Genomic DNA, 15,049 nt, shown 5'->3' with positions numbered 1-15,049 from the left:
ATACATCGCAGCTCATCTCGCGAATTCAACCGGCCACCCAACCATCGCGGCCGCGTATGCCAACTCCCACCCGTTGATCGTGTCATACCCCAGCGGAGTGGAACCTCGTTGCGGCGTCGCCAGCCTGGGCCACCCCCTCGTGGCCCCACGGGTCGGAGAAGCGTTGTCGCTCCGCTGCAAAAGCTGCAGCGCCTTCTAGGCTAAACAGTCGCCTAGGGCGGGCGGGATAGCTAAATGAGTCTTTGACCCCCCTTACAATATAAAACACCTACACCATTTACATCATCCACACATCACACTTAACATACCTACACCATATACATAATCCACATATCATACTCAACACACTACAAACATCACCTTCATCGTATGAGCATATATATATAACACCTTCCATACCACACACACGAGGACACCGAACACAATTTACAAAAGGGACTGACGGACGGCGCTGAGACTCTTTCTCTCTCGATCGTTCGCGTATACGCAACCGACCAACTTTAACTTTTTTCCGTCGCTATCGAATTCAATCGCATTAAAGGTGAGTGCCGGGAACTTATTCTTCTAGCAAAATTTACAAACACAATTGATACTCCAACATGCAAAATTTCCCGATCCAGTGCAATGGGATGAGTGCACAATGGCACATAAGAAATCACTTGAAGCACTTAACTTCACACTGAAGGATCTTCGGCGAAATAACAACACCTTTGGCGGCTTGATGATATTGTTGGCGATTTCAGGCAGACGTTCACAGTAATTCCGCGTGGAACGCCTGCAGATGAATTGAATGTTTACCTGAAGGCATCACCTTTATGGAATAACGTAAAAGGGTTATCGTTAACCACTAATATGAGAATTCAGCTTCAAAATGATCAAAGTGCTGCACAATTTTYCAAACAATTGTTAGCTGTTGGAAATAGAAAAGTCCCAGTTGATGCGACATCTGGATTAATTACTCTAACCAACGACTTTTGCCGATTTGTAGACTCTCAATTCTCTTATTGAAAATGTTTTCCCAAACATTAGTGAGAATTATCAGAAATATGCTTAGTTAAGTCAGCGAGCAATTCTTGCCGCAAAAAATAATGATGTACACGCACTGAATTTCACCATTCAATCAAAAATTGCTGGCGATTTGGTGAGATAAAAATCCGTTGATTCCATAACAAATCCCGATGATGTAGTAAAGTAGCCAACCGAGTTTTTGAGCTCGCTGGAGTTACCAGGATTTCCACCACATAACTTGCAACTTAAAGTTGGTACAGCGTACTTTGATATTGTGTAATTTGAATCCATCGCGACTTTGCAATGGTACTCGACTTTCTGTAAAAAGACTTATGCCGCATTTGATTGAGGCCACCATTATTAACAGAAAGTACGCAGGTGAAAATATATGTATTCCTCAAATACCAATGACTCGGCTTGATCTTCCGTTTGACTTCAAACCATTGCAATTTCCAGTTCGCCTTGCGTTCGCAATGACATTTAACAAGTCATAGCGCCAATCGCTTAGTGTTTGCGGGATATATTCCAAAATTCATGAACCTTCTCTAAAGTACATATATACATATATCTCATATGATCACCATAGGGTAGGTATAAACGTATAATACTCTCACAATTGTCAAGGATTAAAGCCATGAAAATACATAATTTCAGATGTTGACAAATATTTTTATAAACCAATAAAAATAGCTATAACGGAACATTTCATCCATTGCAAYTTGCAAGAATTAAAGCCGAAATAATACCTCCAGGCTTGTTAGTTATATTGTGTCTAGGACATGTTTTCATCCGATTTTAAAAACACACCGTTATTAGAAAACATGTTCATTAAATTTTAATTTCAAATTTAAGATATATATAACTAACATATATCAAATGAAATTTAAGATTGAATTGTAGAATTGGTTGCAGTCCGACGTAGCTCATTTTCACAATGTAGCATAGCAATGTCAAAAGAGTATTAAATACCGAATGTGGTGTATACCATGAGATATGTTTCTCTAAAGCCCTCTGATATCATCTCGGGAGTAAAGTATAATATTATATAATGCCTCTGGCGTATTTATTAATTGATTTATAGCGCTTTTAGTAGACTTTAAGGGGTCAATAGGGTAATCTGGCCTGTGTTTTGACATTTGATGGAATTTTTTATTCTACAATAGACTTTATAGTTGGGGAGGATGGAGTCATGTGTAGAAGTTCACGCAAGTGACGAAAGTTCTCTGATCGCCATTCACTTGGGAGTGGCCAGAAACGCTTCTTTTACATATGACTCAAGCGGCTCACGACTTCCGGTCCTTGACCAAGTATCCTCTTGGTAACCTAAAAACATCCGTTTGAAGGCAAGYTAAAGTGARAAGGCGAAACATTCCCTGCATAGGGTTGTGCGCTGGGTATGGGACCGGCCACGTAAAAAACCACCCCATTGAAAACGCAACAACAGCCTCGGCTGAGAGACCCCACTTTTGATGACGGCCATGGCAAACGAAATAAGGACTACGAATTGAGGGCATGCACCTGGAATGTCCGGTCCCTTAATTGGGAAGGTGCCGCTGCCCAGCTGGTTGACGTCCTCGTAAATATAAAGGCTGACATCACCGCCGTCCGATGCGATGGATGGGACAAGGCTCCTTGTGGCATTTACTACAGTGACCATATAAAGGAACGCAAGTTTGGTGTGGGACTCGTGGTGGGAGAGAGACTCCGTCGCCGAGTACTATCATTCACTCCGGTGAATGAAGGTCTAGCGACGATCCGCATCAAAGCGAGGTTCTTTAACATATCGCTGATTTGCGCCCACGGGCCGACGGAATAGAAGAACGATGTGACCAAAGATGCCTTTTATGGGTGCTTGTAAAGCACTTATGAGAGCTGCAAGATACATCAAGCTACCTGGCTGTCTCCGGATCGAAAAAACACCAACCAGATCGATCATGTTATGACAGACGGATGACACATCTCCAGTGTTTTAGATGAGCGTGTGCTCCGAAGTCCTAACATCGACTCGGACCACTATCTTGTTGCAGCCAAGATTCGCACCCGAATCGGTGCAGAAAAAAACACACGCCATCAAACAAAAGAAAGGTTCGACGTCGAGAAGCTGCAATCACAACAGACAGCCGAACGATTTTCTACTCGGTTTGCACTCCTGCTCTCTGAGAGCACTCGTCAACAACTCGGTATAAGGGAACTGTATGACGGCATTTCAAACTCCTTACGTACAGCTGCAACCGAAACTAATGGTTTTCGGAAAGTGCAAAAGAACATCTGGTATGACGAGTTGTGCCGTGTCGCAGTGGAGAGAAAACAGGCTGCCTACCTCGAAACGTTACGATCGACCACAACATCCACCACAACGGGATGAGATAGATACCGAGAGTTGAAGAGGGAAGCGAGACGCATTTGCAGATATAAAAAGAAAGAGGCCGAAAATGCGTGAGTAGGAATGGCTTGATAATGCTCCAAAATTCTACGAAAAAATGCGGCGGCTTACAAAAGGTTTCAGGACCGGAGCATACCCTTGTAGAACCCCCAAAGGTGATCTAGTCACCGATGCCCAGAGCATACTTAAATTATGGAGTTAACACTTGCCAACTACCGTGTGATAAGTCTCCTCAACATTGCATATAAGGTTCCATCGAGCATATTGTGTGAAAGATTAAAGCCCACCGTCAACAAACTGATTGTACCTTATCAGTGTGGCTTCAGACCAGGAAAATCAACAACCGAGAARATATTCACCATGCGCCAAATCTTAGAAAAGACCCGTGAAAGGAGAATCGACACTTACCACCTCTTCGTCGATTTGAGAGCTGCTTTCGACAGCACAAAAAGGAGCTGCCTTTATGCCACGATGTCTGAACTTGGTATCCCTGCAAAACTTATACGGCTGGGTAAGCAGACGTTGAGCACCCAAATTATTCTTAAAAATGCGTAGAATCTACTACTAGAATCATGAAAAAATTTAGATAGATAAAAAGGTAACTAACGTTCTTTTTTTTTTTWAATTTATTCCCATTTTTTCTTTACATAAATTTTTTCATAGCATTGTCAATAAATTAAAAAAAATTATGACTCTAGTAGGGACAAGCAGTTTGTGAACATTAAAAACAAATTAAGCAAATCGGTTGAGTAGTTGGAGCGGTTTAAAAAAGTTTGAGAAAAACGTTTGAGAAAAACGTCTTTAAAGTGCCATTATTATATTATTATTTTTTTTTTTGACCTTTTGCAAAACCTTCCAATTGTAAAGTGGGTTTTTGCATTAATTCTAATGGTATAAAGAAACCGAAAATACAAAAAAAAAAAAAATAAAATTCAAAAAGATTACCTTACTGACCGCTAAATAGTACCGTTTAATGGAATTTTGGGGTGTACGGAGAAACATGTGTACCAAGGCCAAGACAGACAGATATACAATCACTTGGATATCAAGTCGTCTCTTCATCCTGATCATCTACCTAGAATTGTTTTAGGTGATACAATTCACTCTGTAGCAACATGTTCCAAGAGTATAAAATTAGGAAAAGTTTCAACATATACTACGGAGTTTTGATTTAGTTTTATTTCTATATTTTACTTTAACCTAATGGAGAGAAACTCCGCCATATGTTTATACACGAAATTTAGTTGACATTTTACGAGTCGAGTAGAATGAGATATGTAAAGGTTTAAAATCTTTAAACCAAAATGCAGTTGTGTATCTTTATTTGCGGCATTGTATAGATTTTCATTTAACGATATTTGTGCGCGTAAAAACGCTTCGATTCCGCATATGTGTACCTATGTTCAGATTGGTCACTTTATCAGAGTACACCATTTCTTAGTTGAACGGATAGATATACATATGTATATCCATCACAATTAGGTTTAGTTGCCACAAACACTGATTTACTATTTTTACTTTTTCAACTACACTTACCTTCTCATCGTTACATGTTAATTGATTTACGGCACTATATGCTTCCATGTCATCATTAGAGGTGTCTACTCTTTGATGTCTGTCATTTGTATAATCCGCTATAACCCATAATGGAATTTCTTTAAAGCTTGTAATTGTTAGTGTTACGCAAAAAATGAATATGAAAGTAACTAATGTGAATACTGTTTTTATATGGCCACCTAATTTTTGACCTGGAAAAATTGTTGTATTAATTAATGTAGCTATATATATAAATACATTATAAATACCAATTATTGTTGTATCCCAGTCGACGGCTCCCATTGAGTACCCCATAAATCCGCCTAAACCCGCCATTATTGTAAATGTAGAAAGTCCTTTCACATGATCCTCTACAATTGAAAGAAAGTTAAAGACGAAATAATGTTAGATAGAAATTACTACCTGGAAGGCATATGTCCAACAAATATGCTCTAGCTGGGCTTTGGCACGCATCCGCGTCGAAGTCTAATAAGACTGTACCCAAAACAGTGAAAAAGATTCCCCAAGGATGTTTATTCTGTGGTATGGAATGTTTTTCATTTTGTGAAGCAGTCACACGATGTGATACCATATTTAAACTTGTATTTGTTACTTCAATTATTGAAGAGTGCAATTCTTGGTAATCATCACCAAACCAGTATCCCAATTGTTCCCCATTAGGTATTAAAAGAAGTCCTGTTAAAACAACTTTGACAATTAATTGGCTGAGATTTACAATAGCATCCCTGAAATTCGGGGTTAAAATGGATATGTACGGATAGAGGAGGTTCTCCAAAGAATATAACAAGGTATCTCTGACTTTTGTCAGAATGCAACGCTTTTGCTATTGTGTGAATAAAAAGAATAGAACACAAATTAAATATTGAATTGAGTTATTTTTGTATTATTTAATAAAAATTAAATGTATTAAAATGAATAATGGCAGTGATAGTAGATACACAAGCTAAAAATAAATGAGGTAAATTCATCATAAATCAAAGGAACATGCACTTTAAAGTATTGACTTTTTGAATTTTCTTTAAGCCATTGTTCACTGCACCTTTTGAACACTTACCACATTTAAAATTTTTTTTTCTAAATAAAACGCCCGTTTTCGGTTGGTAAAACTATATTTCAGTTTAGAAATTTACGTTTTTATTTAGGTATTTATGTTATGCAAATCCGCGTATATAAACGTAAATGTAACAACGTGAGTAATAAACTGTGAAAATTGTTAGCGTAATAGTGGAACGACGACAGCGGGTGGCGGCGTACGAGAAAGCGACGGTCGAAGCGACGTGCAGGTTCAAATGCAGACGAGTAAGAACTGAACAGTTGAGATGCTGACCCTCTTTTTGTGGAGTGGTACCCACTGTGGTGTGTGTTTGCGTGTGTTGATGCGAGGTGTCTGTGGGTGATGTTGATGTGTGGGTCCTGCGGTATGTGAGTTCTGTGTTAGAGGGAGACTTATCTCATTTACTAATCCCGGCCCCCCTAGGCAAATATTCAGCCTAGCATTCGCTGGAGTTGTTGAAGAGTTGCCACTACGTTGCTAAGTCCAGTAGCGGGGCGATGTTGTGGGCTTTCGGACGATGCCTAGTCGATGCAACGCGGTGCGGGCGCTATTAATGAGGCTCAGGACGGGCTGCAGTGGTTCGACATCGTACCACCCGGTTTTCTCGCCTTGGTCTACCTGTGCTTGAGGCAGCTGGCCGACCTACATCACGTCGATGGTYGTGTCGGTGACAATCCTTTATAGAGCCCACAATGCTGTGGCCGGTGTTTCCGGCGACATAGAGGGCATCGGATTCGAGGCGATTCGGCTTGTGTGGATGGCGTTGATGGAGTGCTCGTGAGCCACTACCAGAAGCGGTGGTCGATGCTAGCATTGGTCGGGCGGGGCTTAGGCCATTACGTTCCACATTGGTTGCCGRCCGAACAGTTGATATGAGTATGGTAGACATGTCCACGTCCATCTTGATCTCTATAAAAATGGTATTTGAGTATACATGGTAGTATATAAATAGAGGGCGATTGTGCCACATTATGTGGCATGACTGTGTCGTCGTATTGACCGACAATTTCTACACTTTTTAGTGTTATTTTTAAGGGCTTGTTAAGGGTTGCGGCTTTATTGATTTATTTCAATTGGTTTTCATTTGTGTTGCGGTATTATGATTGAATCGTTTGGTATCGCAGTTTTGCTATTATTCATGGTTGGTGGAAAGCATAATTTAACCAGCAGTCTGGCTCGTATTCCGCTACGAGTACGGAGATCAACTACCCGGATGTGACAGTCTGAGCCATAATGGAGCCCACCACTCGGTTGGTGGGAGACAATCATCGTTAATGAGGAGGTCCTTTAAAAAGTCTTCTTTCAATCTGCGGCTCAAATTATGATGACTCCACTTCTGGCTCAGATCTGGCCAGAATTGGTCCTCCTTTGAGAAAGTGCTCTGGGGTTAGGGCTGTGAGATCTGAGGGATCTTGTTAATGGCCGTGAATTGAGGACGGCTTCAATGCGAATTAATAGTGTCGTAAATTCTTCGTAATTAAATTTGCAGTTTCCAGCTAGGTTTTTTAAATAAATATAATATAATAATAAGATAAATTGTCAATTAATGCCTTGGGGAGCGTACTTTTGTACAATTCGGGGGAGACTAGCTTAACAAAATCCACAAACTGTTTTTCTGTGGAAAAGCCTCTTTTGTCAGATAAGTACATAGCTCGAGGTGTAATGCTTTTGTCGTTAGACATGCAAAGACAGCCAAATATCTTTAATTTAGTTTGGGAAACCTTGACAGGGACCTCTTTATCTGAAAAGGTCCAGGAAACTCAAAATCTGTAATAGTGAAAGGCAGAGCAAAGTTGCAGCGTTTCAGAGGAATTGCTGCCATAATCTGCGTCCTCATCTTCTGTTTATGCCTAGTGCATATCTTGCACATGAAAATGCATTTTTTTATTTGAGGCTTAAGTTGGGGAATATAGAACTCTTTTGTCATCGCATTAGGCGATGTTCAGGGTGCGGCATTAGTACTTGTATATACTTGAGGAGTAATGTGGCAAGTTGAGACTTCTCTGGTATTATTAGACGATGGCGTTTTTGGATGGATTTAGTACTAAGAAAGTACTTAAATGGATTTAGTACTAAGAGTGAGCTCTTTTTGTCAATGGGATTCGATTCCCTTAGTACTGCCATCTCGCAGCTGAAGTGGCGAGTATACGTGATAAGAGCGACGTTTGCCTTGGGAGTACAGCGTGGGTTTCCCCTTCACTATAATTTTGAGTCACTTGATGAAATTGAACACCCTGATTACCCTGAGTGCTCGGGGGTATGATGAAAATCACTCAAGGATGTCAGTATCAGTCAGTGTCATTTGAAAATAGTCGATTTTTCGACTTTCTAGGTCAATTATGTTGCGCATCGGCGATCTTGGCCAAGAATCGGGAAATTCTCTCAACCATCGAGGACCATTCCACCAAAGGCTGTGGTAAGGACAGTTAAAGGACATCTTAAACAATGATATTAACATAGACGGTTTACAACTTTTTCGAAGTTCAAGAATTCAGTTAAGGCCGATTTTAATTCGTATAAATAWTATTCAGGTACGGCCAGTTTTTCCTGTTGGTGTTTTTGTTGGCAGGTCAAAACCTGAAAGATGTCAGGAATATTTAGGATTTTACGAAATGGCCTATTTAATTGAGGATGGCTTTCAATTAGAAAAGAAAGTGAATTAAAACGGAGATTGCAACCGAAAGCAATGGTTTTCGGAAAATGAGAAAGAACAGCTGGTACGACAAGATGTGCCATGAGAGAAAACAGACCTACCTAGCACCGTTACGATCGACCACAACATGTGCGGGATGGGGTAAACACTGACAGTAGAAGAGGGAGGTGAGACGCACTTGCAGACAGGAAAAGAAAGAGACCGAAATGCGTGGGTATGAAGAACTGATAAGCTGTTCGACAAGGGAATGCTCGAAATTCTACAAAAAATACGGCGGCCTACAGAAAGTTTCAAGACCGGTGAATACTCTTTTASACTTAAGACCGATGCATACTAAAGTTATGGAGGGAACACTTCTCCATCCTGCTGAATGGCAGAGAAAGTACACCGCCAGGAGAAGGCGAACCTGATTCCCCAATTGATGATGATGGAGCATACGTCCCATTGTCAGACCATGAAGAAGTTCGATTAGCAGCTACCCTCTTGATGAATAACACAGCAGAGGGAGCTGATGGAGTGCCGGCCGAGCTATTCAAACACGGCGGCGAAGAACTGATAAGAGTCATGCATCAGTTTTTTTGTAAAATATGGCCGGATGAAAGATTGGAATTTAAGTGTGCTATGCCCAATTCACAAAAAAAAGCCCCCCACAATCTGCGCCAACAACCGTGGGATAAGCCTCCTCAACATCGCGTATAAGTTTCTATCGAGCGTATGGTGTAAAAGATTTTAGTCCACCGTCAACAAACTGATTGGAACTTACCAGTGTGGCTTTAGACCTGGCAAATCAACAACCTCTTCGTCGATTTCAAGGCTGCTTTCGACAGTACGAAAAGTACCTGCCTTTACGTCGCGATGTCTGAATTTGGTATCCCCTCAAAATTATTATGGCTATGTAAACTGAGGTTGAGAAATTCCAACAGCTCGGACAGAATCGGGAAGAACCTCTTCGAGACGCTTGATACCAAACGAGTTTTCAGAAAAGGAGACTCTCTATCGTGCGTCTTCTTCAATCTGCTGCTGGAGAAAATAATTCGAGCTGCAGAACTAAATCGAGCAGATACAGTCTTTTATAAGAGTGTACAGCTGCTGGCGAATACCGATGATATTGACATAATCGGCCTCAATACCCGCGCCGTTAGTTCTGCTTTCTTTAGACTGGACAAGGAAGCACAGCAAATGGGTCTGGCAGTGAACGAGGGACAAGGCGAAATATCTCCTGCTATCGAGCAAACAGTCGTCGCACTTGCAACTTGGTTCTCACGTCAATATTGATAGTCATAGCTTTGAAGTTGTAGATTTCGTCTACCTTGGAACCAGGGTAAACATCACCAACAATGTCAGCCTGGAAATCCAACGCAGAATAACTCTTGCCAACCTCCACTCCGTTGGAAGGACCAGGACCTGGCCTTGTTAACTTGGCTATAATCGAGTAAGCGGTGTCTCCGCCAGTAAAGAAGGAGAAGATACATATATTTGGATGTACATATGTAGTGTACCAAACTGTTTTCGGTTCCCTGGAAATCAATCGTAAGTTCACACAGTTTGGTAACAACTGTTCTATTAAATTTAACAGGTTTGTAACCAGATTTTAGAAAGGTGAACTGRAACTTTCAACACACATATTTGCAAAAAAATAAAAATTTTATAAGAATAGATGGAATTGATTTTTGAGGTTAGGTTATGTTACTGCGCCCAATTTGTATCCTCCCAGTTTTCTGTCCGTTTGCTGCTGATGTATAATATATTTTATTCGCGCATTCACAAATTGTGTTTTCGCTTCTCAAAAACGCTTGAGAATTTTCAATAACCAATATTCGAATATAAATTGGCAAATAAAGAAGAAGAATAACAGGGTTCTGTTTTTTACCTTTTTAAACCAAAAGAAAAAACTCCAAAAAAAAATTTTTTGTTTTTGTTATTTTGATTACTGCACCATTTTCCGTTTTAAAACAGTGTAGGCGCTTTTAGTTTTCACCGCACCTTAATCACTCTTCTTTTTTTTTATATTTCTCAGTGCCTTTTCTTTGCGGCTCGAAGGACCAATGATTAAGCAATTGTTCACTTCACGTAACCCGTTTTCGGTTGGTCACAAGGATATTTGAATTTAGAAATTAAGGTTTTTATTTATGTTGTGCAAATCCGCGTATATGTATAAATGTAAATGTAACAACGTGTATAATAAACTGTGAAAATTATTAGCGTAATAGCGTAACGACAACAGTGGGGGGCGGCGATCGAGATGTCGACGGTCGAAAGGAAGCGACGTGCATGTTAAAATGCGGAATAAGAACTGAACCAGAGATAAAGAGATGTAAAACTCCTCAATGGCCAGATTGAAATCTTTCCAAAAAATATGTAAACGGAGAGATTTGTTGCATCGTTCCACACCACTTATAAAATATGTAAAACAATGAAATAAATTTTGTGAAATTTAAAGGTATTTGATGAAACGCTTTGTAATTTGATGCACCATAGTATTATTTTCAATGGAAAATTATTAAAAATATTTAACGATTGAGAGCTAACAAGCTTAAACCCTTTTATTGGGTATTGAAAGGTCAAAAATCAGTTGTTCCAATATACTATAAAAATATTTAAATAGTTTCTTCATATAATAAAGAACCACTATATAGTAGTTTTTATTCGTACTAAATGTTCGGTGTTTTGATTTAAATGCCCAACAATTATTATTTTGTTCAATCTGGTCGTAAAGGAAAATATTATAAAAAACGCTAATTTTGAAGCGCTTTCACACTGGACTAAGTTGGACATCCCTTCATTCTGAACTGAACTGTTGAGATGCTGGCCCTCTTTTTTTGGAGTGGTATCCAGTGTGGTGTGTGTTTGCGTGTGTTGATGTGAGGTGCTCTCGCGTATGGGTGGTGTTGATGTGTGAGTCCTGTGGAATGGGGGTTCTGTGTGTGTGTTGTATTGGAGTGTTGAGATAGTAGCATTAGGCTTATCTCATTTAGATAAATTTAAATTAAAATATAGCAAAAACCATAAGTCAGTGGCAACATGTATGTATATGTACCTATCATAGACCATAATCATTATAAGTTTAGTTTAACAAATACTGCAATAATGATTATTCATTGAGTTTTACGATTCTTTCCGGTAGTGATTAATTTTTATTATTTTTATAATAAATCATAAATAACACAGCCCGACAAAATTAAAAAAAAATTTTGCTTCATTGAATTTATCAACTGATTCCAGTTAATTTCGGCACGCTGAATTCAAATCTGTAATCAATTTGTCTCTATCAGCTCTAGTTTTCATAATATAGCTTTTTTATTTATTTATTTTTTTCAGGTCATAAGTTAAGTGGAGAGTATACAACTATTAACTAGAATCAGTTGATAAATTCAAAGAAGCAAATTGAGTTTGGCCTGTGTAATAATTTTTTTAGTAAAAAAACACGTATCACAAATAGTCATTATTATGACAAATAATCATTTTTTTGTTTTTTGCCAAAATAAAACTAATTTTTTGTTCAAAAATGAACGGGTGCGTTTGTACTAAATTTAGTCCATTTAGTCGGAGTGGAGCAATATATTTAGTATTTTTATTAAGAATATTAAACGATATAAGATACAAAATATGTAATCATCACGGTTATAAGAACACATACAATACACTAATCAAATATACATATGTACGCAAAAACACGACACACTTCTCCATTAAAAATAATAAAAAATAGCAAAGACCAAATAACGGGATCTTTCTTTCACATGTTCTCTTTGCTAGTGATGGTGTATACGAAGATCAGAAAAATAGAGTAAAATAATTTTGCTGCTTCTTAACAAAAACAACTACAAGAGCAATTATATAAAGCTGATAGGGGGTGCGCTAACCTGATGATGCGCAGTGTATATAGGCACGTTCAAATATATTAAACATATGCTTTTTTTTTACGTGGAGAAAGCATCGGTAGTCTGGACCCCTTATCAGTGTGAAACTTTTCCCGTCCGTTTATGATGGTGTGTTTGAGTGCTAGTTGTTCGTCACATTTAAGAGCTCTCTTCTCTGCCACTGGCCGCTGGCATTTTGAGATTTCATAACTCTTGCTGCAACTTCGCAAGCAGCTTTCCACTTCTCTACTGATTCGACCATTTGGTTTACAAAGTTATCGTTTAAGTTGGGTCTATACCGAACGCATTTTTTTTAATGTTGCCTCTCATGGTTCGGGCAATAGAAGAATGTGTGTTCTACATTTTCGACAGTCGCGGCTCCACATAATCACACATATCGTTATTTTCTTGTCTGAATCGTTTAATATATGCTTACAAGCAGCAATTTCCTGTGAGGATTTGAGTTCCCACGACAGCCGGTTCTATGCACCGAAATTTATCAGGATTTTATCCGCCCAAGGTTTGTTTTTCGGCTATCCAACCTCGTTTGGTTCCTCATACAGTCTGTTTCATATGTCAGACGGCCATACGTCAGAAGGTCACGTCAGTTAAGTGCAATTCCTGCACTGGCTGGTGTCACTTCCCGGCGGGTTCCGGCCTGCGCACCACGCGTGAGTGGGGTGAGTCGTACGTTGCCTCATGCTGCAGGAGTCTGCTCCCACAACAGTAGCATCGCCAATCAACAGCAACCGTCCCTACGGGTTCTACAGCTGTAACAAGCACCACCCACACGCCATTCCCTTCCCCAAGGAAACCCGCGAAAAACCCGCATTCTTCAATTCACCTGTAACGGACTCCAGAGCAATATAGAAAGGAAGAGATAGTTGCACTTATGAACTGGGAATGCGTATCGACAGCTGCGGCCCAGGAAACCAAATTAAACAGCCGCTCAGATCTTCTGAGTTTTGCCGGTTTCAACGTTTTACGTAAGGAAAKCGAGCGAGATAATGGCCGCCTCCGAAGAATATCAAGAGATCTTTCTTTAAATACGTCGATGATATCGAACAGTACACCGACCGGACTTTGGAAGCAACTAACTTCCACAGGCACTGACCGCCATTCACAGTGGAACTTTCAACACCTTCACCGACTTCTTTCAGTTAATGGCGTTCTTGAAATCAAATCACCACCCATCGTAGACGAAGAGTCCGAGTTGCCGCGAGAAACAGAAGCGACCTTAGCACAGCTTCGTTCTGGACACTGTAGCAGGTTAAACTCTTACTTTTCCAGATTAGACCCAGAAATATGCAATTTATATCCTGCATGCAATGAGCCTCCGCATGACACTGGCACCCCCTTTGCAATCCCCGCCAACCCCACTCATCTAACACTCCTTTCCCATTGGAGCCCTTGCCGTCATAACGGGGATTGATATACCGCTAAAACAACAACAACAACTTAATTTGAGTTAGGCGGAAATCTATCTCACCGTGCGATCTATTTAGCCATATTTCAACGTTAGTTTCGAGCCAATCGGTTATTAACGCTATTCTCTTGTTGGTCATTGTAACTATATCGTGTATGTGTTTTGCTATAACTACAATAGTGATATCGCCTGCGAACCGAATGTTATCAACGTTTTTGGGTACTTTTAGTCGCAGTACTCCATCGTACATGATGTTCCAGAGTAGCGGCCCAAGTACAGATCCCTGGGGTACTCCACGAGTGATTTTATATTTTTTAGATCCTTTGTTTGTATTGTACCTCAAATTTATTTTCATAGACGCTTTTTAGTGCACTCAATATACAAACTATGCCCGGATGTCGAGTTAGAGGCATTCTTTACATCCAAGGTTATAACCATACGTACTGTATTGTGAATCCTTTCCATCTTTTACCCACTTATAGCCCCTTCAGCCAGGTTCTTTACTATGTTTACCGCTGCGGTTGTGGATATTGCCTTCCTGAATCCGAATTGGCATCGTTGATTGTCTTATTTTGCTATTGGTATATGATCCACTCCAGAACTTTACTAGCATGCAGAGAGGCCGGAAGTGGGACGGTTCTGTCATTGGTTTATTAGGTTCCGGCTGTAATATCAAATATTGCCTTGTTCATATGGTGCAAAACCGGTCTTCTTGAATGGATATTTATATAATACATTTCTAACAATCGCTGTTTTTGGCGCTATATTCGGAACTCCATTTGGTCCCGGGGCTTGATGGAGTGGGGTCGGCTAGGGAACGGTACTGTTTTCCCATTACCGTTTTATATCCGAGTATACATCTTTTCGTCTGGGCGATCGGGTGGATTGCCGACTCTCTAACCTCTGTTACTGATTGTTTTTGCAGTAGCGAAATCTTGTCTGGGCGCTTTGCCGATCAGAGGATCGGGGGCCTTGTTGCTCCTTGTGATCGAACTATAATCCTTCTTGTAAGCATAGATGGTATGTGCTGCTTTAGGTTTAGCTGATTTTTCCTCGGTTACTCTTATAGCATGCCAATAGTGCAGCTGATGCTCGGAAATTTCTCAAA

The 15,049-nt window shown here is 40.0% G+C and overlaps 1 protein-coding gene across 1 annotated transcript in view; it reads right to left on the bottom strand.

Annotated features, from left to right (window-relative positions):
* Positions 1-751: 751 nt before the first annotated feature.
* Positions 752-15,049, bottom strand: part of LOC108972031 (proton-associated sugar transporter A-like) — a 91,255-nt gene continuing 76,957 nt past the window's right edge. The window contains exons 4-7 of the mRNA XM_018938459.1: positions 5,351-5,623; positions 5,197-5,298; positions 4,910-5,139; positions 752-811 (exon numbers count right to left, since the gene is read on the bottom strand). Coding sequence (XP_018794004.1) covers positions 752-811; positions 4,910-5,139; positions 5,197-5,298; positions 5,351-5,623 — 665 coding nt within the window. The remainder of the gene's footprint in view (positions 812-4,909; positions 5,140-5,196; positions 5,299-5,350; positions 5,624-15,049) is intronic.

Source organism: Bactrocera latifrons, unplaced genomic scaffold, assembly GCF_001853355.1.
Source record: "Bactrocera latifrons isolate USDA-ARS-PBARC rearing strain unplaced genomic scaffold, ASM185335v1 scaffold_371, whole genome shotgun sequence".
NCBI classification, from domain to species: domain Eukaryota; kingdom Metazoa; phylum Arthropoda; class Insecta; order Diptera; family Tephritidae; genus Bactrocera; species Bactrocera latifrons.
This window is presented reverse-complemented; position numbering and strand designations above follow the sequence as displayed.